Source organism: Hylaeus volcanicus, chromosome 2, assembly GCF_026283585.1.
Source record: "Hylaeus volcanicus isolate JK05 chromosome 2, UHH_iyHylVolc1.0_haploid, whole genome shotgun sequence".
Taxonomy (NCBI): domain Eukaryota; kingdom Metazoa; phylum Arthropoda; class Insecta; order Hymenoptera; family Colletidae; genus Hylaeus; species Hylaeus volcanicus.
In genome coordinates this window covers 11,794,960-11,816,630 of record NC_071977.1, presented here as the reverse complement: position 1 = coordinate 11,816,630, position 21,671 = coordinate 11,794,960, and the positions used below count along the sequence as shown (strand labels likewise).

General features: G+C 35.4%; 2 protein-coding genes across 2 annotated transcripts; one reads left to right on the top strand and one right to left on the bottom strand.

Annotated features, from left to right (window-relative positions):
- The first annotated feature begins 2,047 nt into the window (after window positions 1–2,047).
- LOC128872140 (beta-glucuronidase-like) lies at window positions 2,048–19,939 on the top strand. The gene is made up of 11 exons (XM_054114540.1): window positions 2,048–3,273; window positions 9,168–9,350; window positions 9,551–9,649; window positions 11,690–11,866; window positions 12,338–12,570; window positions 14,621–14,900; window positions 15,881–16,155; window positions 17,672–17,933; window positions 19,047–19,235; window positions 19,435–19,573; window positions 19,654–19,939. The coding sequence occupies exons 2-11, from the start codon at window positions 9,183–9,185 to the stop codon at window positions 19,833–19,835; spliced, it is 2,004 nt and encodes a 667-aa protein (XP_053970515.1). The 5' UTR covers window positions 2,048–3,273; window positions 9,168–9,182; the 3' UTR covers window positions 19,836–19,939.
- Window positions 19,940–20,366: 427 nt separating this feature from the next.
- On the bottom strand, window positions 20,367–21,459 carry LOC128872141 (zinc finger HIT domain-containing protein 3). Its single transcript, XM_054114542.1, has 2 exons — window positions 21,148–21,459; window positions 20,367–20,832 (listed from the first exon to the last, which is right to left on the bottom strand). Exons 1-2 carry the CDS (start codon window positions 21,216–21,218, stop codon window positions 20,502–20,504), a joined length of 402 nt encoding a protein of 133 aa, XP_053970517.1. The 5' UTR covers window positions 21,219–21,459; the 3' UTR covers window positions 20,367–20,501.
- Between the last annotated feature and the right edge of the window lie 212 nt (window positions 21,460–21,671).

The following is a 21,671-nucleotide window of genomic DNA, read 5'->3' as shown; positions in this document are numbered from 1 at the left end:
TTTCCACTTTCCATTTTTCACTCTTCCACTTTTCCACTTTACACTTTACGCTTTTACACTGTACACTTTTGCACCTTACACTTTACACTTTTGCACTTTCCACTTTTCCACTTTACACTTTACTCTTTTTATACCTAAAGATCTTATTCCAAGTTCGCAGCCATTAGCTCTCGGTATTATTCGCGACGAAGGATAGTTCGTCACGAAAAATACCGATTACCAGGTCTCACCACGTGGAGGTTGCTGCGAGTGGAGACCCGGAGAGAGAAGGAATCAAAGTTCCTTCGATCTCCCTCTATATAGAGTATACATACGTAGATGCATACTCTACATAGAGTCGACGATCTTAATGCTAAGTACGAAACTAAGTCCGACTCTGCCAAATAATTATTTGAATTAAATGGAAGCTAAATGGAAATCGCGACACGACGCGACCACGTAACTGGACTTACAGAGTCAGTCCCGTTTCCTCTGGTGAGTCTGATTCAAAAGAAAGACGATCAACGTCTCCGCCAGTACTCTACTCCCTGCATACCTGCTGCCGAGGGCCCAGATCCGACCTTACAGTGTACGACGTAGGTAGCACCGCGTCGGGTTGCCCTGCCCTGGCGACACCAGGTATGTCTGACGGTCGTAGAGTCCGAAACGGAGTTCTACTCTCTGCACAACGTCAGGAGTCCAGGACACGACTTGCATCCGTCTGACGGCTCTTTTGAGCTGCGCTGCGTCGGGAGCCTGGACTTCGCCTGATGCGTACAGAGACTAAAAGATTCCTCGGAGGCGTCGATTGACCCTCTCTCAAATCAGACCCACTAGAGGACGACAACCGACTTCGGCCAGTCACATGGTTGACCACTACACTTATCACATCAAGTAATAGTGATCGAAATGGAGAACGGAGTTGCGAGTCCAATATGGACTTACGAACAAACGAAAGAATTGAACAAATGATTAATAATTATTTGGCAGAGGACAGGCACTCGTACACGCATGCCTTAAAACTAACCAAACCAAACTAAGATACCCACAACCAATAGGGAAACTACAAATAGGAGGGACGCGAGACGCGGACGCGCGATCGCGAGATCCGTATCGAACGAAGGATCAACGACGAATGATTTCTCACCCCTCGTATACCTGTGTCGGTAGAGGGTCGCGGCTCGCTTGTGCGTCTCGAAGTAGAGAAGGGGAAGGGCAAACAACAACCTCGTGACATGTTGGTCGCTTCGAAGACTCGTTGAGTCCATCGAGAAAATAATTCGTGAAACATTAATATTACAGCAAAATTGTATACTTCACAATTCCTTTAACAAGTATCGTTAATAAATAATTGAACTATCGTCAGAAATTAATTTTTAGTTATTAAAATCTCTAGATATCAAAATTTAGACAAATTTTCCCCGATTAATGCCTTCAATGAATACTTATCCTGAACCGCGATTGTCATTAATATTTAAGCGAATACTAAATATTACTACATACATTATAAATTTGTGATTAATTCAGAGATAAAATTTCAATTGCATCTCGAAGTTTCAGATTGTTATTCCAATGTTTCTCGAGAAAGTAATATTCCCGAACATAAAAAGTATTAAACGCTGATTAAACGTACACTTAGAACATTCGTGTAATTTTTATTTCTTGCACTATTTTCCAGAAACAAATAGAGTAAATAATTCGCTGAATGTAAATGGTTTGTAATTTAAAATAAGTAAATCTTAGATCTTTCCAACATCGAGCAAAGTTAATCACAGTAAACAATCTCTTCTATCTCTAAAACTAAACGATTTATCCAGATAGCTTATCTCGACTATAACAAACAATAGCAATCCGCCTAACACAATATTATCAATAGCCACAGTGATGCTTGACATATTTGCAACAAGAGTGAATTCGTTATCACGCATTAACCGAATCGCTCGACGATAACCAAAACACACAGAAAGTGTCTTGAGCGGAAAGATAAATTGTCGCGGCATGTGCATGCAAAGAATTCAAATAGTGACATCGCGATAACGCAATCTTGTACGCGACGCTTGGAAAATCGGACGTCGAGCAAGAAGTCCAGAAACGTGCTTCACCAGATAGGAATACCCACAAGTGTCAACGAACTAATCTCTATTTGCACGGAATACTAATTAAAGGTGTAGTGGAAGTCAAACTACCTGCGGCCAGAGGCATATCTCGCGCTTAATTCTACGGAGAGGACCGTGCAGGCCGTCGTTGCGTGAATCGTAGATGAGTTACGTAAAGTGAATGAAAGCAACTGCAATACGCCAGCCGCGATTCGTTGACTTCAAGTTCTCCAGTGACCCAAGAAGCCTTTCGAAACACAAGTATCCTTTTCGAAAGAAACAGCCCCAAAATTGAAACAGCCGTAAAATCGACAATTCTCCAAATTTTTGAAAATCCTTCGAGATACGTTCAAATACTATTAAAGACTACAAGATATCAAAATTTCATCAAAGTCCAAGATGGTACTTCAAAAAATGTCTTTCACATCGAATGACCTTAATATCGTGATTGATCCTTGAAAGATACTTCACTTCTACGTACTTACACATACATGAATCTTACATTTACACCAAATAAACAAAAGGAAAATTTTAATTAATTCTATTTTAATTTCCAAGTTCTACATTTCATGCTGAAGTCTAACTTCTAAAAGCTCCTCTCACCTACATGGTAGCACCGCACGCAATAACAGAGATACATACCCAGTCACTCCGTAAAAGTAGGTTAAAATCATACAGGAGGGCAAGCTGAGCTCTTCCTTCTCCCCACCCTACCAAGCAAACCATGCTTCTCAAACAATAATATTTGAGAAGCACTGCGCCAGGTGAAAATAGCGTATTGGCGCGAAAAAACGAACGTGCCCGATAAGCTCGGCGACGGTGAATCAGGGCTGGCGATTCAACCCGGCAAAGGCGGACAGGATTCGCGGTAATCTCGCGTGGCAGCCTGTCGGCGGTTGACCACGAACACCCGGTATATAAGAGCGGGCCAGCCGGCTGGCGAGGCTCAGTGCAGTCCGATGGGATAGGTAGAACCGATTCTCTGGTCTAGCAGCTAGTGGCGTGTAAGATCTCGACAAGCGAGAACGTGCCAGGACGACGATGCCGCGCTGACCGCGACCGGAGACCAAGGAAACAGCCGCAAATTATTATCCTTTTTCCCACTGGCGACGGATGGGCCACGGCTTGGCCCTAGTGACCATCTCCTGCTCGTGATGCGAGCAACTCGTCTGGAGAACTATCGGTTCTGACAGTAGAGGTGAGTGATCCTGAAAGAATCGCCTAAAGTGTGAGGATCAAGAGATGTTTTGAATTCTTAAGTTCGAGGACCACTGAACAGTGTCAAGGGGGTTTGAAGGAGCTATCAGTGTCATCCTTCTCTCAGCACTATCTGATCAGGGATGATTGCGATAACTACTATTATTACATAAACGAGCCCTTACTAATTCCAATTTCCGATAGCGTTATCCTTTTCACAGTGCTATTGAATCGGAGGCGCGATGATTCTAATAGGAACCCCCTTATCGCTATGTAGTTCATCGAGGATGGGTACTTAACCCTGTCTAACTCTGATCTTTAGTAGTGTTGAGGATCTTCTTTCTTACTGGTGAAGTTTGATGTAACTCCACCTGGGATTTAAATAGTGCGACTTTTAAGTGTAATGTTCAATAGTGTCTAGCACTATTCTAGCATTAGGCTCACGAATCTTCGGACTAGCGAACAATGCTATCCTTTTAGCCCTGTCTAACTCTGATCCTTAGTAGTGTTGAAGATGTTCTTTCTTACTGTTGGAGTTTGATGTAACCCACCTGGGATTTAAATTGTATTATAAAAATAGTGCTACTTTTACGCGTAATGTTCAATAGCCTCTAACACTATTCTAGCAAGGTTTAGGCTCGTAAACCTTCGGATTAGCGAACAGTGTTATCCTTTTACCAACGCTATCTAATCAGAAGTGCGATGACTGTAACAACTAGCCTCGTTATCAGTGTATAATATCCTCCTCGAGGATAGGCACTCGAAGCTCTTTCTAATTCTACTTTCCAGTAGCATAAAGCGTCTAGTGTAAGTATTAGGTGGACTGGAAAGTAATGTCATTTCTGCGAATCTCAATACTTATTTACCATTTATCAGCTCATTGACTCTTATCGATTTCGCATTGAACATTTTGCACACTAAATGGCAAAGGACTATTGATAACGAGGGTGATTACATAATTGCTTAAAAATAGAAAATTGTTAAGAGTATTTGTTTGAATTTAATTTAAAAGGAATGACATTACTTTTCGGTCCCCATAATACGTGCAAATATTAACTATGAACACGTTTTCTCTCTAAATCATGTTTCTTTACGCTAGCTTTTTGGATAATTCAAATACTTTTATGATTGTTAGAATGGAGAGGCTCCAGATTCCTGCCTAATTTATATATAACTGTTGCATTATATATTTAAATGAAAATGCATTTTCTTTTCTTCTCCCTTACTTTCCACCCATGTGCACAAAGTATATTCTAGTTACATTCTTATTGCAGTCTCATTAGTTTACAAAATGTTTAAAACTTTGCCTCGAAACTTTTGAGCATTATCTTCATTACAGACAATTGTTTAAAATATTTCATAGCCTAACGATATTTCTACTACTTTACCTTAATACTTTCTTACGTATTAGGGTAATATTTCATGTATTCCATCATATTTCGAAAATATTTCATGAACCAATGATATTTCTACCAGTTTTCTCTAATACTTTCTTACTAAGAATGAAGAAAGGATTCAATCTATACAAAAATGACATTTATTTCTAGTTAAAAAATTAATACAACTATGAAATGCACATACACCATTACACTTATACAAAAGTATGGTCCTAGAACTCCTTCAACCATTCATCTTTCACCTCAGACATTTTTCTCTGAGGGCACCGATAAAGAAATTATAAGTCATCGCACTTACTTGGCCCAACCTTGTCTTTCATGCGAATTTCACCTGATATTGTTCGATAGGAGATTATAATAACGGCCTGTTATGGATGGTATCGATATTACTCCCATCGCTAATCGATACCGCTTGCGAGGGCATCGTTCCCATCGCTATAGTCAGCAGCAATTGTTAAATTCTCGTGGTGTCCATTCGAAGAATTAGGGACAGTGGCGACGCTGCACATGTGCAACACGAGGAAACGATTTGATGCTTTGGGAAGGGAAGTCTGCTCTCGTAGGAGGGCACCGTGCCAGGAAGCCGATATTGCTGTGGACGACACCCTACACCAGCGTGTCCCAAACTGTGCTTCGCGGTGCCCTGCGAAGACCTGTTTAACGCTTTGACTGATAATCGTGAAAATTCCTACGAGACTAAAATGTTGCTTCTACAGGGTGTCTACGTATAAGTTCGGACATACGGAGGGTGTCAATTCTACAACAAATTTCCAACAAAAAATTACTCTGAGACATTTTCATTGTGTCGCCTTGTTCTCGAGCATTTCCACTTTCAATATTTTTTCTGTGTTTTCGACTTGACACTCTTTAAACGGCCATAACTCCACCAAATTACAGTGCAAACTTAAAACTAAGTAAACCGTTCGAAAAAGTGTTACGAACAAGTGAAAAATTAGGTCAAACTTTACATTGTGAAAATTTCAAAAAATGTGACTTTTTCTATATTCGTTTTTCGGTGTCAAAGACATAGTTGTTTGGCGGGCACTCTTCGTGAAAAACTTCCTCGAAGTCTCGGCTTTTGAATTGTATTGTCAAACAAAATTATACGGTGGTATTTTAGGAAGAAAATGACGTTTAAATGCAGAAAAGCGTTCAAAATGTCCGCCTCCTAAATCAAAACTTATCGGTTCTCCTGCGCCGAAAACATTGATTTTTTGCTGTGTGAAATCGATCGTGTTCCAATCTTCACATCATTTATCGGTACACCGAGGTTGATTTTGATTAAATAGTCTCTAAAAACGAAAATTCTATGGATACATGTTTACAAACAATTATTATTCGCTTCGCACTCAGGCTCTACACACGGCTGGGAGAGCCCTGAAGTGTCAAAAAATCAGTTATTTTCCTAATTGGGGAGGCTCGGGAGTGTCACTAAAAAATACATCAAACCCGATGTCAAGTTAATTTTAAAGTGACAAGTCGATTTTTGTTGAAAAATATCGATTTTAAACTAAAAACCCACGCTTTCCTGCATTTAAACGTCATTTTCTCCCTAAAATAACACCGTACAATTTTTGTTGACAGTACCATTCCAAAGGTGAGACTTTGACGAAGTTTTTCCCAAAGAGTGCCCACCAAACATCTATATCTTTGAAACCGAAAAACGAGTACAGAAAAGATCAAATTTTTTGAAATTTTCACAATGTAAAGTTTGACCTAATTTTTCACTTGTTAAATCTACGTAATAAATTTTAGTTTGGCATCAGGGAGATGGTAAATTTAACGCCCTTACGAATGGTATACTTAGTTTTAAGTTTGCCGTTTAAAGAGTGTCAAGTCGAAAACGCAGAAAAAATATTAAAAGTGAACATTCTCGAGAATAAGGCGACACAAAGAAAATGTCTAAGAGTAATTTCTTGTTGGAAATTTGTTGTAGAATTGACACCCTGCGTATGTCCGAACTTATACGTAGACACCCTGTATACAATTACAAATTACATAATCTAAGTAGTATTTTTTTTTTTTTTTGCTAACTCTTCGGAATTTACCAATTCTATAAAAATTACTTTTCTTCGACATCTCACTTTTAAAATTAATTTAATTAGTAAAAATCCTTACCGTCCATATGTGGGTGGCGTGGCGGGAGCTCGATCGGTGGGACAGAATAGGTGCATTCAAAGACAACTGTTGAGATTCTCTACTGGATTCTCTACTACGATTCGTCTATTCGAAGTGCCTAGACGAATCGAAGTAGAGAATCCAAGTGAATCACTCAACAGTTGCACAAGTGTTTTCCCTGCTGAGTGCAGCCAATGATAGCCGATTTGAATTTGAAATGTTTAGACGTTTCTTCGTATTAGTTGCTGCCAAGCTATCGAGTCAATTGTCATAGTATGGAATTGTAAGAAATTACTGAAAAAATCATTGTCAGATAGCTCTGAACGATGAATCATGTAGAAGATATGAAATCATGAAGTTGAATCAATATTATAATATATTATATTTCGTATAAGTTTCCTTCTTAAAAATACAACAAAAAAACTCACAAATGGTACAAAGTAAAAATTAGTCAAATTTAACAGAAAATGAAGTAGTACCTCAATCAATTTTAAAGACAATTACTGAAAAGGATTAATTGAATAAGGCCATTAAACAGTGTAATTCTTCTTGTTGAATGAACATGTCAGTGATCAATATGTTTATGTAACAGTAGGTCGTCGATTATTCGAACTCCTCTATATCTAAATATAAACAAAAACATTGTCTACCTATCATTTTATCCTATATTACAGTTCGACAAACTCAATCTTGGAGATTTACAAAATACGTTTCAAATAAAATTATTTAATATAATAAAAAATTTCCACGGTTAGATTTATTCGCCAAGTAGCAATTGTGTTTGTTGTAGAACACGCACGAAATGATATTGCATCTTTGGAGCTATTATAAACTTCTGCCACGCTGATTATCTTTCACTTTATCGGTCAGGGAAGCGCGTACATAGTAATTGAGTACATCAGTTGCTCTAACAAGGGTGTTGGGAGGGGAGAGGCAACCTAATCTGATAAACTGATACAAGAATTCCTGATTACATATCAGAATTATTCAGATTCGGTGCAATTATAATGAAAGATAATTATCGTCGTCCCTGATTATTTGCAAAAAACAGTTTGTAATACTTTGCGTTGTGTATATCGATACGTACACATTGTTCTGTATTTTTTCATGCATTTGCCCCCGAACTATGCACTATCGAAAGCTAAAAAGGGAATGAATTAACTAATTAATGAAATATCTATAATAGAAGTCTGCAAAAAAATATTTGATCTCGATCGAGATTGCATTTTATCGCCAAACACGTGGAGGAGTCAAAGCTCGGAGTCTAAAATTCATATTCAGATAAAGATTCAAATATCTTCGTTCGATCTTCTGCTACTGCGTGAAACCAATGTATATTTAGTAAAAATAATATCAGTTACTTGTGGTACGTGGCTGATGAAACGGAATTTGTAAGCCTTGATTACAAGTAAAGGTAAATGTTTTATATTTTATATCGTATGGTCGCACAGAAGTAATATTGTGTATAAAAGAGAAGAGAGAAAACTATTTGAATTTATTGTTAATAATCTCAACATTTTAGAACATTAATCGCTAGATTATGCTTACTTAACACTTCACCCGTTCTATTATTTCAAAAATATGTTGTATGCCAACATAATTTTTGTATTAGCTTTAGTTAAGATAACTCTATTCTAGAAACATGATTTAGAGAGAAAACGTGTTCATAGTTAATATTTGCATGTACTTAAACTAGACGCTTTGGCGCTACTGGAAAGTAGAATTAGGAAGAGCTTCGAGTACCCATCCTCGAGGAATTATATAGCGATAACGAGGCTAGTTATTACACTCTTCTTCTCATCCTCCGTCAGACTCCAGCAGCAAACATTCCAAATTTCTTCCTTCGACAACTGTTGATTTCATCCTGACTAGTCAACCCGGATCTCGACCTCGCTACCTCTCCTTTGCCGACCGCTAAACTTAAAATAATTCCTATCCTCCCATTTTCTATCTTTCCTGAACCTATAAAGCCCACTACTTTTCCCTTTGAATTAGAGAATTGTCCGAACCGTCTCGATACGAGGATCTATAGCCAGTACCACGCGTATACCTTTGTTAACTTCGTTCAATTTCCCTCGACGTTGTACTTGTTAAATAATAATAAAGTAACGAATCAAGCGGAATACAACAAATCTAAAAAAAAAAAAAAAAAACACCACCCTCTCGTCATAATTTATTTCATTATGATTCTGAAATACCTACGTCAATATTTTATCAGAAAAGCACCTTACCCTCTATCTGAAAAAGATGGAGAGCGATGGAAAGAAGGTTGTGTTATTTACAACATATGAAAGTTACTATATAGAACGAATGAAAAGGTCGGTCTAGAAGATGCCAAATTAGCATTGCTAATCGGGGGAATTCATTGTTTTTATTCCAGGAACGCTGAGGAAGGATGTGGCGTTTGGTTTTTTTTCTGATTGGCGCTGCGATGGCGGGGGAATCGGGACCCGAGATCGAATATCCCGACATACCAATTCAATATTCACCCTTGCCCCCGGAAGAAGATGCGCCTGTGCTTCTTCGTGGCATGCTTTATCCACGAGAAAGCGAATCGCGAGAGGTAACTGCTCCGTTCGAATTTCGCGTACATTTTTTACGTACATTGTCTATTCCCATCGTCTGACATACAAAGTTTGATGAAATAGTTCGGTATTCGAATACTCAGGTAGCCAAGTATTTAAATAACAAAATAGTTAAACGTAAGTAGAAAATAATTGTCAATGAAACTATAAAGAATAAGTAGGTGAAAATTGTACGTAGGTAAAAATTCTCGATGGTATGTGGGACTTCGTCGTTTCACCATCAGGAGATGCACTGAAGGGCTACAAGGAAGGATGGTTTGCCAACTATTTGTCGAAGGTAATCGTAGAAATCTCAATTTAATTATAAATCTACAAAATTAAAACGAAACTGTTTGATCTGGTTATTTCACGAGTCCTTACGTACAGTGGGTGTAGAATGAAAGGGACACATTATAGCAACGTTGGCCGCTGCAAAGGTCCTTCGAAATGTTAATTACGCGGTCTACAAGCTGTATTGACGCAGAGGGAGATTATTTTGAGTAAATCAACGTGTCTGTAAAAACTTTACTGGTACTTTTTTCTTTTTATAGCAAAAGTTCGATTTCTTTTTAGACAGACCGTGTATACATAACAAATATGAGCTTGTGTTACATGGAAAAAGTAACGCGATTCTTTCTGAAGCAGTGGGTAATGTGTGAATAGTGTACATCTTAAAAAAGCGACAAAAAGCATTTTCATAAGAAAGTAAGATGTGAGAATATATTTTGTATGATATGGTGCAATTTCTGAAGATAAACAAGGATCTAAGATTGCAACTTGAAAGATAGAAACTATCAATGCATATCTATGACTGTTTCACACATTATCACATATTAGAGTAGTATAACATTTGGATTTTTGACATACAGTGGGTGTAGAATGTATTCGTACATCGATCAATTTCCTAAAAAACTTTTGTGAAATTGTAGTTTATTAATTTCTTTTTTTATAATCCCACGATATGATATGATAACGTAATGATATTCTACATATTCTCGGAAATCTCTAAAATAGATATAGTCTAAACAACAGTTATTAGTTTATATAATTTGCGAAATTAACAAGAAAGTACGAAAAATCAGCAAAAATATAGAAGCAATAAATATTGGTACGGTTTTTATAACGAACCATTTACAGTAGAATTTGTAACATAAACACATCAGTTTATAGTTTCGTACGAATTAGAAACATCAAAATTATAGTAAAGAAGTCTTAAAAAAATGTTTTAATACAAGAGTGGAAGAAGATCTCATCCCGAACAACATCAAATTTAGTTAATTTACCTAATGCCTAGAAAAGTTGCAGCAATTAGAAAATCAAAATGAAATTCCACGAAGTATTAATTACTTATAAATTAATGTAAATTTCATGTTTTTTTTTTAATGAAGTTTTGAAAATTTAACATTTGTTCGAATACTTATTGCTTCTATTAGGTTGTCCCGAAAGTTTCTTTCGCGAGTTGCACTCAATTATTTTATGTGATCGTGTTTATATAAATAGACAATCTAATTTCATAGATATTCATGTTGTAATAGTAATGGAGCAAAATGAATCGTGCACAATACAGTAATGTAACATAAAACATAAAATATTGTGCATGTATTACTTATTAATAAAGCGAAAGAAACTTTTGGAACAACCTAATGTATTTCTATCGATTTATTGTTTTTTCTTGTTAATTTTGCAACTTATATAAATAACTAATTTTGTTTATACTGTATCTATCGTACAGATTTCCAAGAATATGTAAAATGTCATTGTTTATAAAAAGGAAGTTAATAAATTACAATTGAACATAGTTTTTTTTTTTTTTTAATTGACCAGTGTACGAATACTTATTACACCCACTGTATATTGTTATTTGAAACTATGTTCGAGGAAAATATGAGTAGATACACGAACAATACTAATCATCTGCAGAGTGGTCATCTTCTTGTTTGATGATCTCTTTATTCTACCATTAAATTAATGCGTCTTGTCCAAATAAATAGTATATTTTCGAAAACTCCTCCACTGTCAATTTGGAGCATTTGTAACGAATGTATCTTAACTATCGTTTTTAATCAAAGAAAATTAACCACCTAGACCAAAATCACTTTTAACAACTGGTAATAATCGAATGCACTCGCAAAACTGGTATTCAAATTTTTTGTTCCATTAATCTATAGTTTCCTGTTGTCAAATAAATTAAACGTTGCAAATTAAGTTCGACCGAAGTGTCAGTATCTATTCAAGAGCGATTGTTGCATGTTCGTGTGGTACTCGAAGTCGCGTGGACGTTAATTTCATGTAATTATACGTCTACGATTCACTTATCTGCATACACTGGTTTGTGTAGGTAGGAAAAGTGATGCAAATGCCTGTTCCATCGTCCTACAACGATATCACAACCTCGAGGGAACTTAGGGACCACGTTGGAGCTGTCTGGTACCAACGAACATTCTTTGCTCCCTCTTCTTGGCGAGAACAAAGGGTCTTCGTCAGATTTGGTTCGGTCAATTACCTCGCACAGGTGGTAAGCACCGAAATAATATCCAAAAATCTTCTATTTTTTTTATATTTTCTTCACTTCTTTCGAAACACGTTATTTAAGATACGAACATTTTTAATCGAATGATCTTATAGAGCTGAAACACTTTGTCTCCCTGGTCCAATACCTTAAAAAATAGATGATTTGGGTAAATGATTATCTAAGATGCGAACATTTTTAATCGAATAATTTTATAGAGCTGAAACACTTTGTCTCCCTGGTCCAATACCTTAAAAAATAGATGATTTCGGAATTTCTTTCCAAACTAAGTCTATATATCAATACACATCTAACGAATCATCTCAAATTTTTTCAGGTGAAAATATTTGTTACATTTCGAATTGTCGTAGATCAACCAGAGTGCCTTAATTTTGAATTTATGTTAATTAGATGCGATCAATTCTCTTTGTTTATGAATGTCAAAGAATTGTTTAAATTTTTGTTTATATTTTTCAGTGGGTAAATGGTGGACTAGTGACCAACCATGAAATGGGCCATCTACCATTCGAGGCCGAGATCTCGTCTTATTTAAACTACGGAGATAAAAATAGCATAACAGTGGCAGTAGATAATACGTTACTACAAACAAGTGTCCCGCAAGGACGGATCGTGGATACTGCTGTTGATAACGGAACTGTACACACACAGACGTATACTTTTGATTTTTTCAACTACGCTGGTATACACAGGCGAGTGAATATTTATATCCCATCAAATTTTTAATTGTTACACAAAAATGTCGTGTAATACGTAAACACCACTAAAACCACTTATACATCCATTTATAACAATCAACGACGGATTAATTTCATATTAAATGGAATAAAGATGCAGAATATTTCTGTTGCTCGTTTAGATTATAAATTTTCTTCCTTTGACAAAGGTACATCACTAAAATAAATATTATTTAAATTAATTTAAAATTTATTCGTTTAATGTATTCATTTGATTCAGATAAATTTATTTGAATTAATTTAAAATTGATTCCTTTAATGAATTCATTTAATTTAAATAAATCACAAATTTAGTTTCTTAATAAATTCGACTAACCAGGTCAGAGTGCATGGCACAATAGTCAACTAACTAACCAGATCGTTCGACTTTCGAAAAGTTTACGCTCTCTGAACCATCACATATTTCGCGATAATAGATTAATTATCGTCGGTATTTTTGTTACGAACAAAAGCAAACTACCAGTGCAAGACAATCTATCCATCGCGAGAAGAATACGCGCGAACACAGTCACCGGGTAGTTCACCAACTAAATACACAATAGAACATACATCAAGTTTTTGGGGATTTTAATGTATCCTATCATTTGTTATAAATGTCTCGATTCCGAATTCAAATTTCACCACAAAACTGCACTATTAGATCATTATTTTGACAAAAGTTAAACGTTCCCGGAAGATCATATTTAATTGTTTTTTTAAATTTTCTCAAGCAAAAATCAAATCAGTTTAAAAGAAAGTTACATCAAAATTAAGAATTTCAATGAGACATTTAAATGAATAATCCTGAAGACATTTATATAAATCAATCGAAGGATTGTAACATACAAAATTGTACTATGAAGGATTTACCAAAAAAGATCCAAGGATTTCGTTTTAACCACCCTAATAATGAAGTCTAGAAATTGATGCTTTGGATTATAGAGTGCTTCTTGATTCGTAATTGATTGATTAATTAATATACATCAGACAACCGATCAAATTACGACATGGTGCTTCTATCTTTTCTACAGAATTTAAAGCTTGATAATCTAACTTGCTTAGTAGAGGTGCATTAACAGGATTACAGTCATTCATATTAAACTTCTCTAGAACAGTTTTAATATAGCCACTCTGATCCAAGGTTATTTTATTTTCACGACGTTCGATTTTTACTCCTAAAAAGAAACTAATATCGTTTAAATCCGTCATTTTAAATGTATTCATTAATTCTTTTTTTTATTTTTTTTTTTTAATTAACAGAAAATTTACAACTGGCTCTTGGAGCCAACTAGCAAATTTGATCAATGTGTGTGTCGCACGTGTGGACGACGCTCAGCAGCGTTTCCACTAAGAATTAAAATTTATTAATTACATTTGTAGATCAGTTGGCTTTTGTCTCTTTAGTCTTCTCGTTGTTGGCGCTTGGTTTAGCATCGTAGCTAATTCATTGGGATGATTTGTTATTTTATTTTTATATGTAGTTGCAAATTTTTTTACGTGCTCGTTGACATACTGTATTCCTAAATCTTTATGGAGGGTATCACCAGTGACATACCATGGTGCAGGAGTTATGATCTTTAGTGCTTTGTTTTGGAATCTCTGAATTAAATTTATATTACTTTTCTTGTCTATATATTATAATATTACTCCATATTGGAATGATAGCGGCTTTGTAAAGAAGTAGTTTGTTTTGTAGTGTGAGTGGCGATTTAGGTCCCAGAATCCAATACATATTCATTAAATAACCTTTGATTTTATTCATTGTTTCCAAATTTTCAGTAGCAATCACAAGGTCGTCCACATATAGTACAACATATATATTTTGTTATTCGCCGATCTTGACGCTTTCATAGGTGTCTTCATCATTTCTCGAATAATCCCGATCACGTTCTCGGCACTTGTTACTCCCTCCAGTGTTGGGTGTGCCACTGGTGTCAGGTTTCTGCATGTTTGGACGTTTTGGCCCCTCCAAAAATCGTATGAAATTGTGATATCGAACACCAACACCAAATTCTTCATTTTGCAGGCCCGTTTTGCTGCACACAAAACCGCGTGTGTACATTGAAGATATAACGGTAAGGACGGGATTTGTCGGTGACGTAGGTATAGTTAAATACTCCATTCAGCCAGCAGGTTTACACGGGAACGAAATTCCGATCTGCAGAGTGAGCCTGCTCGATGCTGACGACACTTTAGCTATAAAGGAGCCAGTGTATGGAATTTCTGGTACGCTGAAAGTTCCACTTGTTAAACTCTGGTGGCCCAGAGGTATGGATCCTAACCCTGGATACCTGTACACCTTGGAGGTATAATATTTCTTTGTTCAACTATTCCACTTTGGGCTGGTTTAGATCAAGCCAGACTAGACACTGGTCGCCTAAGGGTTGCGTAGCCTCAGGGTTGCGTCAATGTCACCTTCTCTCTTCAAAACCAATACTAAATACAAAATTAGAACTACGAGGGTGGTTGGGAATTAAATCGAAATTCTCTTTAATTAAGTTTACCTCTGAAGATAAATTACAGGAATCGAATTAATGCTTAGATGATATAGATATATTATATTTTTAAACGTTATTGAAACAAGCCTAGAAGTATTTTTAACTTCCCGATTGATAGGGAAGTTATTGTATTTTTATAATTATTTTTAACTGCTGCTACTTCGACAAAATCAAGATTATAGTCGAGCTATTTACAGAAAGATATGTTTATTAAAAAATATTCCTACAATAACAATGCAATACTAACTGCAAATACATTTGCATCAAGTCAAGAAAAAGCCAGTACACCAAATTAATTTTCTGCTTATTACCAAATTAAGAAGAAGACTTTACGAAATTTGACACCAGAAAGATCAATCTAATTTCTAGTATTATGATAATGTATATCGGTACGAAAATTCAAGAGAGAAAAGAAAATCACGTAAAACGTTTTATACCCCTTTATAGCCTAGAAGTATTTTTATAATTACTTTTAACTGCTGCTACTTCGAGAAAATCAAGATTATAGTCAAGCTATTTACAGAAACATATGTTTATTAAAAAATATTCCGACAATAACAGTGCAGCTAACTGCACATAATTTGATCACATAAAGAAGTCAAGAAAAAATTAGTACACCAAATTAAGAAGAAGACTGTAAAATTTGACAGCAGAAAGGTCAATCTAATTTCTAGTATTATGATAATGTATATCGGTACGAATATTCAAAAGAGAAAGCAAAATCATGTAACACGTTTCATAGCCAGCTTATAGTTAATTTAACTCGCTAATAACGTTCTGTTTTCAAGGTGACGTTGTCTGTGACGAATGACTCCAAAATCGACGTCTATAGACTACCGATTGGCATCAGGACGTTGACCTGGACGAATACCAGTTTACTCATTAACAACAGACCAATGTACCTGCGGGGATTTGGCAGACACGAGGATTCTATCCTGAGAGGACGCGGACTGGACTTGGTGACCGTGGCCAGGGATCATGAGTTACTGAAATGGGTCGGTGCGAATGCTTACAGGACCAGTCATTATCCTTACAGCGACGAAGTACTCGACTTGGCTGACAGGTACAGGGTGTAACAAACTGTTTTGTCGTGGCTTCGCCAGCAGATTCTATCGGCTTATAATCGGTGAAGATCTATAAACAAAAGTTGACGCAAAATTGACCTTGGCGGAGAAATTCAAGGTCAAATTTTTTTTATGGTATCGTATAGCACTTACTCGATGGAACAAAAGTCTTAAAGGCATCATAGGTCGCAAATGAATCCTGCACTTGGAAAACGAGGTTGAACATTTCTAGCGTTGTTCTCTGCGTCTTGAGCGTCTTCTCCTTTGCCACAGTATTGAACCATCGACATTTATGGACCTTAATAATCGTGCTTGGTTACCGGCTTCGATATGTCCACCATTATTACATAGACAGATCCTTAATCTCTCTTTTAAATTCTTACAAACTTTTTCGTAAACGTCGGGCATTGACTCCACACGACGAAAAGCATTTTCAATTCGCAATTTTACTTGTTGCATACTTGTAATTTGTTGGCCTGGCCGGTAAACAAAATTCTTCACTGCTCCCCAAAAAAAGAAATCCATAGGTGTACAGTAAGGTATAGGAATACAACAGAACCTTGATTATTGCACGAAACTGGCCTGCAGTAATCGAGGTAACCAATCCACTTGGAACATAGTAGCTCCACAGAGGATATTCACACCTTACATATTGCTTAGCAACCATCCCCTCCACTTGTTTCTATCGTGCAATTAAAGAGGTCCCCGTGCAATAATCAAGATTCTATTTCTTGTTGTGCAATAGTAAAGCTAACAGATGGAACAATCGACTGTATAATTTATTAGTTCACAATGCAAGTGATCTTCTATATTTTAACAAAAATTTTGTCTTCTTTATATTTACAAAATACCGGCTGAATGGTATTATAATATAAGTAGTTTTTAGTTTACATGATAACAATATTATTATACAGGGTGTCCCAGGCTAAGTGATACGGAGCTCTAACTCCAAAACTATCGGCCAAATGCAAAATTTCAAATATGGTACTATCGCATGGTATAAAAAGAAATATATAGTTCCATTTGAAAAACGAAACTTGACCATCATATCTTTGTTAAATAACAAAGTTAATAAAAATTCCTTCTCTCTGAAACATGAGCCCCATTTTACCATGCAATTTCCATATTTGAAATTTTGCATTCGGCCGATAGATTTGGAGTTAGAGCTCCGTTTCACTTAGCCTGGGACACCCTGTATAACTAGGGTGATGGGGCCACTGTAAAACCATTTAGAAAATATACAACATTTTAGTTTATTCATTTTTGTGGGGTATGCACACATATCTTCCATGACTCACTCATAAAATGAAGTTAATCTAAACATCAAATCGCAAACTATATAATCATAAATTATAAACCATAAAGAAACGTCTACTATCGATTTATATGATACCTTGCTATTTTTGTGATCATTTGTATTTGAATTTTATGAAAATAATTAGACAGCCAATGTATTTTGTTCTGCGATTATTTTCTTGATACAATCATACGTATTAATTGACATACTTTCGAAAGGATGGGATTCCTAATTATCGATGAATGCCCATCCGTGGACACGGAGAACTTTTCACCCACCCTCCTCTCCCGTCACAAGGAGTCGATATCGGAACTTATAAGGAGGGACAAGAACCGTCCTTCAGTGATCATGTGGTCCATCGCCAACGAGCCTAGAACGCAATTACCGGAAGCTGAGGAATACTTTAAACAAATTGCCCATCACACGAAAGCAGTCGATCCTACTAGACCGATTACCATTGCGATGGCTCGAGCTGTTCAGGTTACTATTGCAACATTTTCTAGACCTTAATTAACGCTTCTGATATTGTTCCAAACATAATAGTAAATATAAAGATATTTAGAAAATTTAGAAAGATATCATTCTCGCGTATTACAATCCCTTTTTTTCTGTTCAATCTTCATGTTTGTTTACAAACATTATTCTCAATATTCTACACTTTCGTAGCCTTCAGTAAATGAAAATCATTTTAGACCAAGTATTAGCTTGTCCCAAAAGTTTCTTTCGCTTTATTAATAAGTAATACATGCACAATATTTTATGTTTTATATTACATTACTGAATTCTGCACGATTCATTTTTGCTCCATTACTGTTACAACATGAATATCAATGATATTAGATTGACAGATTACATATTCTCGAAAGTCTCTAAGATAAATATAGTCCAAACAACATTTACTAGTTAATATAATTTATGAGATTAACAAAAAAATGCGAAAAGTGGATAAAAGTATAGAAGCAATAAGTATTTGTACGATTCTTATGACGAACCATTTACAGCAGAGTTTGTAACGTAAACACATTAGTTTATTGCTCCGTACGAATTAGAAGACATCAAATTTCCAAAGTAAAGTACTTTTAAAAATGGCTCTAATAGAGGAATAGAGAAATATAAGAAGATCCCACTTCTATAATAATATACAACTAATAATTTAATTAATTTAATGCTTAGAAGAGTTGCAATAATTATAAAATCAAAAGAAAATCTCACGAAGGAAGTATTATATACTTGTCAATTAATGTAAATTTCTTTTTTTTTAACGAAGTTTTAAAAATTAATCAGTTGTACGAATACTTATTGCTTCAATATTTCTATCGATTAATTGTTTTTTTTTTTGTCAATTTCGTAACTTACATAGATAGCTATTTTTTTTTTGTACTCTATCTGTTCTAGAGATTTCCGAGAATACGTAGAATGTCATTGTTTATCAAAAATAAGTTCATAAATTACAATTTTACATAGTTTTTTTGGAAATTGATCAGTGTACGAATACTTAAGTATTCGTAGAAATTTCTACACACACTGTACGTTTTAGAATTAAACAACTTGCCGTTTAAACATTTTATTGGAAAACTGATAAATCGTTTTTAGGAGGATAAAGTTGGCGAATATCTTGACGTGATTAGCTTTAATCGTTATAACGGTTGGTACAATAACCCTGGTCGCATCGACACAATTACGAATAGGGTTGTAGGGGAGGCTGAGGCATGGCATAGGAAATATAATAAGCCCGTGCTTATGTCAGAGTATGGAGCTGATACTATGCCAGGATTACACGAGGTGAATTATCTAATAATTGTACATTTTTTTAATATTATTTTAAATATAAACGTTCTCGATAGACAAATACTAAAAAGCTTATATTATAATAGCTGATATATTTTTTAAGACATCACATTATGCTATATTATTTACATACGATTGATTTAATTTAAAAATAAAAAGTTTCGTTTAAAAAAAACCGATTATGATCTTTCAGCTGCCAGAGTATGTATGGAGCGAAGAATACCAAACAGAAGTATTTTCGAAACATTTTGAGGCATTCGATCGATTAAGAAATGAGGGTTTCTTCATTGGGGAATTTATTTGGAACTTTGCTGACTTCCGGACAGCTCAAAGTAAGTAAATAGCTTGATGAAAGTTTAAAAATGGATGAGTCGTTTAACGCTTTGATAATTACATTACACATTTTTTACAGCGTACATTAGAGTGGGTGGCAATAAAAAGGGAATATTTACCAGAGAAAGACAACCAAAAATGGCAGCTCATCACGTCAGAAAAAGGTACTACGCCCTCCAAAGGGAACTGGATGGAACAGAGATGCCGGTGGATCTCGAAAATTACGTTTCACCTTACTACCCTCCACATACAGAACTCTAGTATCTTTTTTAACACTTTGTAATTTTTGTTAACGAATTTTGAAAGACAATTGTTTGTTGTTGGTCGATAAATAAACGTTGTACAAAAACTATTTACTCGTTTCCTTCTTTCTTATATACAGGCCTTACGAAAAGTGACGGACCCACCCTTATCTCAGAATCTATGCATTATTGGGAAAAAATGACTCGACACCAATTTTAAGGTTCAAAAACTTCTGTCTTTCTGTAACTTCAGATTTACCCTTGACCTTGAACTTAGAGGTCATTCGAAGGTTAACTTTCATTTTTCAAATGGGAACTCTTATTTTTTAGCTGAGATTTGGAAAGGGGCATCACATTTTGAAGGTCACAATGACCTCTAGGGATTATTTCAAAATCAACTCGTTTCTTTTACATAAAAAACATTGCATTTATTTAAAAGTATATACAACATTCTTAATGGAAGCTTTTAAGATCCTTAATAGCTATAAAAAGTACAAACACAATTTTAGGATAGGTACAACTTGTAATAAATATTTCATACATTGAAAAATCTAATAAACTCGTGTATATATTTTTATGGCAATTCAATAAATGGTTTAATTAAGTGTAAAATAAAGTATACACTTTAGTTTTCTGTGAAAAATATACGCAACAGTTGAATTTCAGACAATATTGTCCAGGTACATTAAAATGGTTGATCATCGACCGATGGTTCAACAACTTTCAGACATGCATCTGCCATTTCTACAAATATCGGTTCAGTCATAGCCAAAGCAATGGCTTTAGTAGGATTCTTATCGGTCAAGATTGAACGCATAATGTTACGTACATGTGGATTTCTTAAGCAATTTTTCAACTCTTTGCTCAAGTGTAATTGTTGCAATTTTTCAATGGGAACTGTATCCTCTGTGGGAAACTCATACTTGATCGTATTTACTTTGGTAGCTTCGCTCTGCTGAGGCTTTGGTGGTTCGCAGTTACTTTCTTTGTGGACCTTACAGCAAGCTATAGAACAACTAATACACACAAAAAATATATTTGTAATTGTATCTTATAAAGGTGGAAGTAATCTATGACACTTCTTCGTACATACATGTATTTCACAGCAATAGCTCTATAGGTGAGTATAGGTTAAGATAATATTATATGTTGGAGTTAGCTCGACAAGAAAAATGTAAATAAATGCGAAGTAACATATGAAGTAAATTACATAGATGAGGCGTTTTGTATCTTCGTTTTGTACTTTGGTTTTAATATTTGAGGTTTTTGAACGAATGTAAACAAAAGGCCAGCAATGTGATAATAACAAACGTAATGTATTATGAACTTACTATGGCTCTCTACATACAGGACACTTATATGAGCACTCTGTCCTTTTGCACACACAGCAAACCTTTTCCATGATAATTATACGATTATTTTGCAACAATACAAAACAGTTTTAAAAACACAGCCCTGTCATTCTTTCTAATAAATATGCTATGCACTTTATTATACTAATCGACCAGCCGTAAGTAACGAATAGGATGCATTATTGACCCAGAGGAATGAGCAGCACTATAATTGTTAATAATTATCATTCATTATTCATTAAATTCATTGCAATCATATATTTCCATATAGAAGAGCATATAGGCAAGTTAATGGACACTGGAATAGTGTCGCCATCTAGCGGCGGCGACAGAACTAATTTTGCACATGCATCAATATTTTTTACTTTGCTTGGCATATAAACATAATTTTACATCATAATTAAACTAAATAAGCTTCTGATTGATGATTTGTACATTAATAATTCACTGACATTGAGTTTTTTAAATAATTAAAATACCGGTAAATGTGGCACCATCTCTCG

Bases quoted from the DNA above. Each gene is read 5' to 3' on its own strand.
- LOC128872140 (XM_054114540.1), top strand. From the start codon at position 9,183: ATGTGGCGTTTGGTTTTTTTTCTGATTGGCGCTGCGATGGCGGGGGAA. The intron at 9,650-11,689 runs GTAATCGTAGAA...TGGTTTGTGTAG, and splicing joins TTGCCAACTATTTGTCGAAG to GTAGGAAAAGTGATGCAAAT. The intron at 12,571-14,620 runs GCGAGTGAATAT...TTCATTTTGCAG, and splicing joins AACTACGCTGGTATACACAG to GCCCGTTTTGCTGCACACAA.
- LOC128872141 (XM_054114542.1), bottom strand. From the start codon at position 21,218: ATGGAAAAGGTTTGCTGTGTGTGCAAAAGGACAGAGTGCTCATATAAG. The intron at 20,833-21,147 runs GTAAGTTCATAA...TGTGTGTATTAG, and splicing joins CCTGTATGTAGAGAGCCATA to TTGTTCTATAGCTTGCTGTA.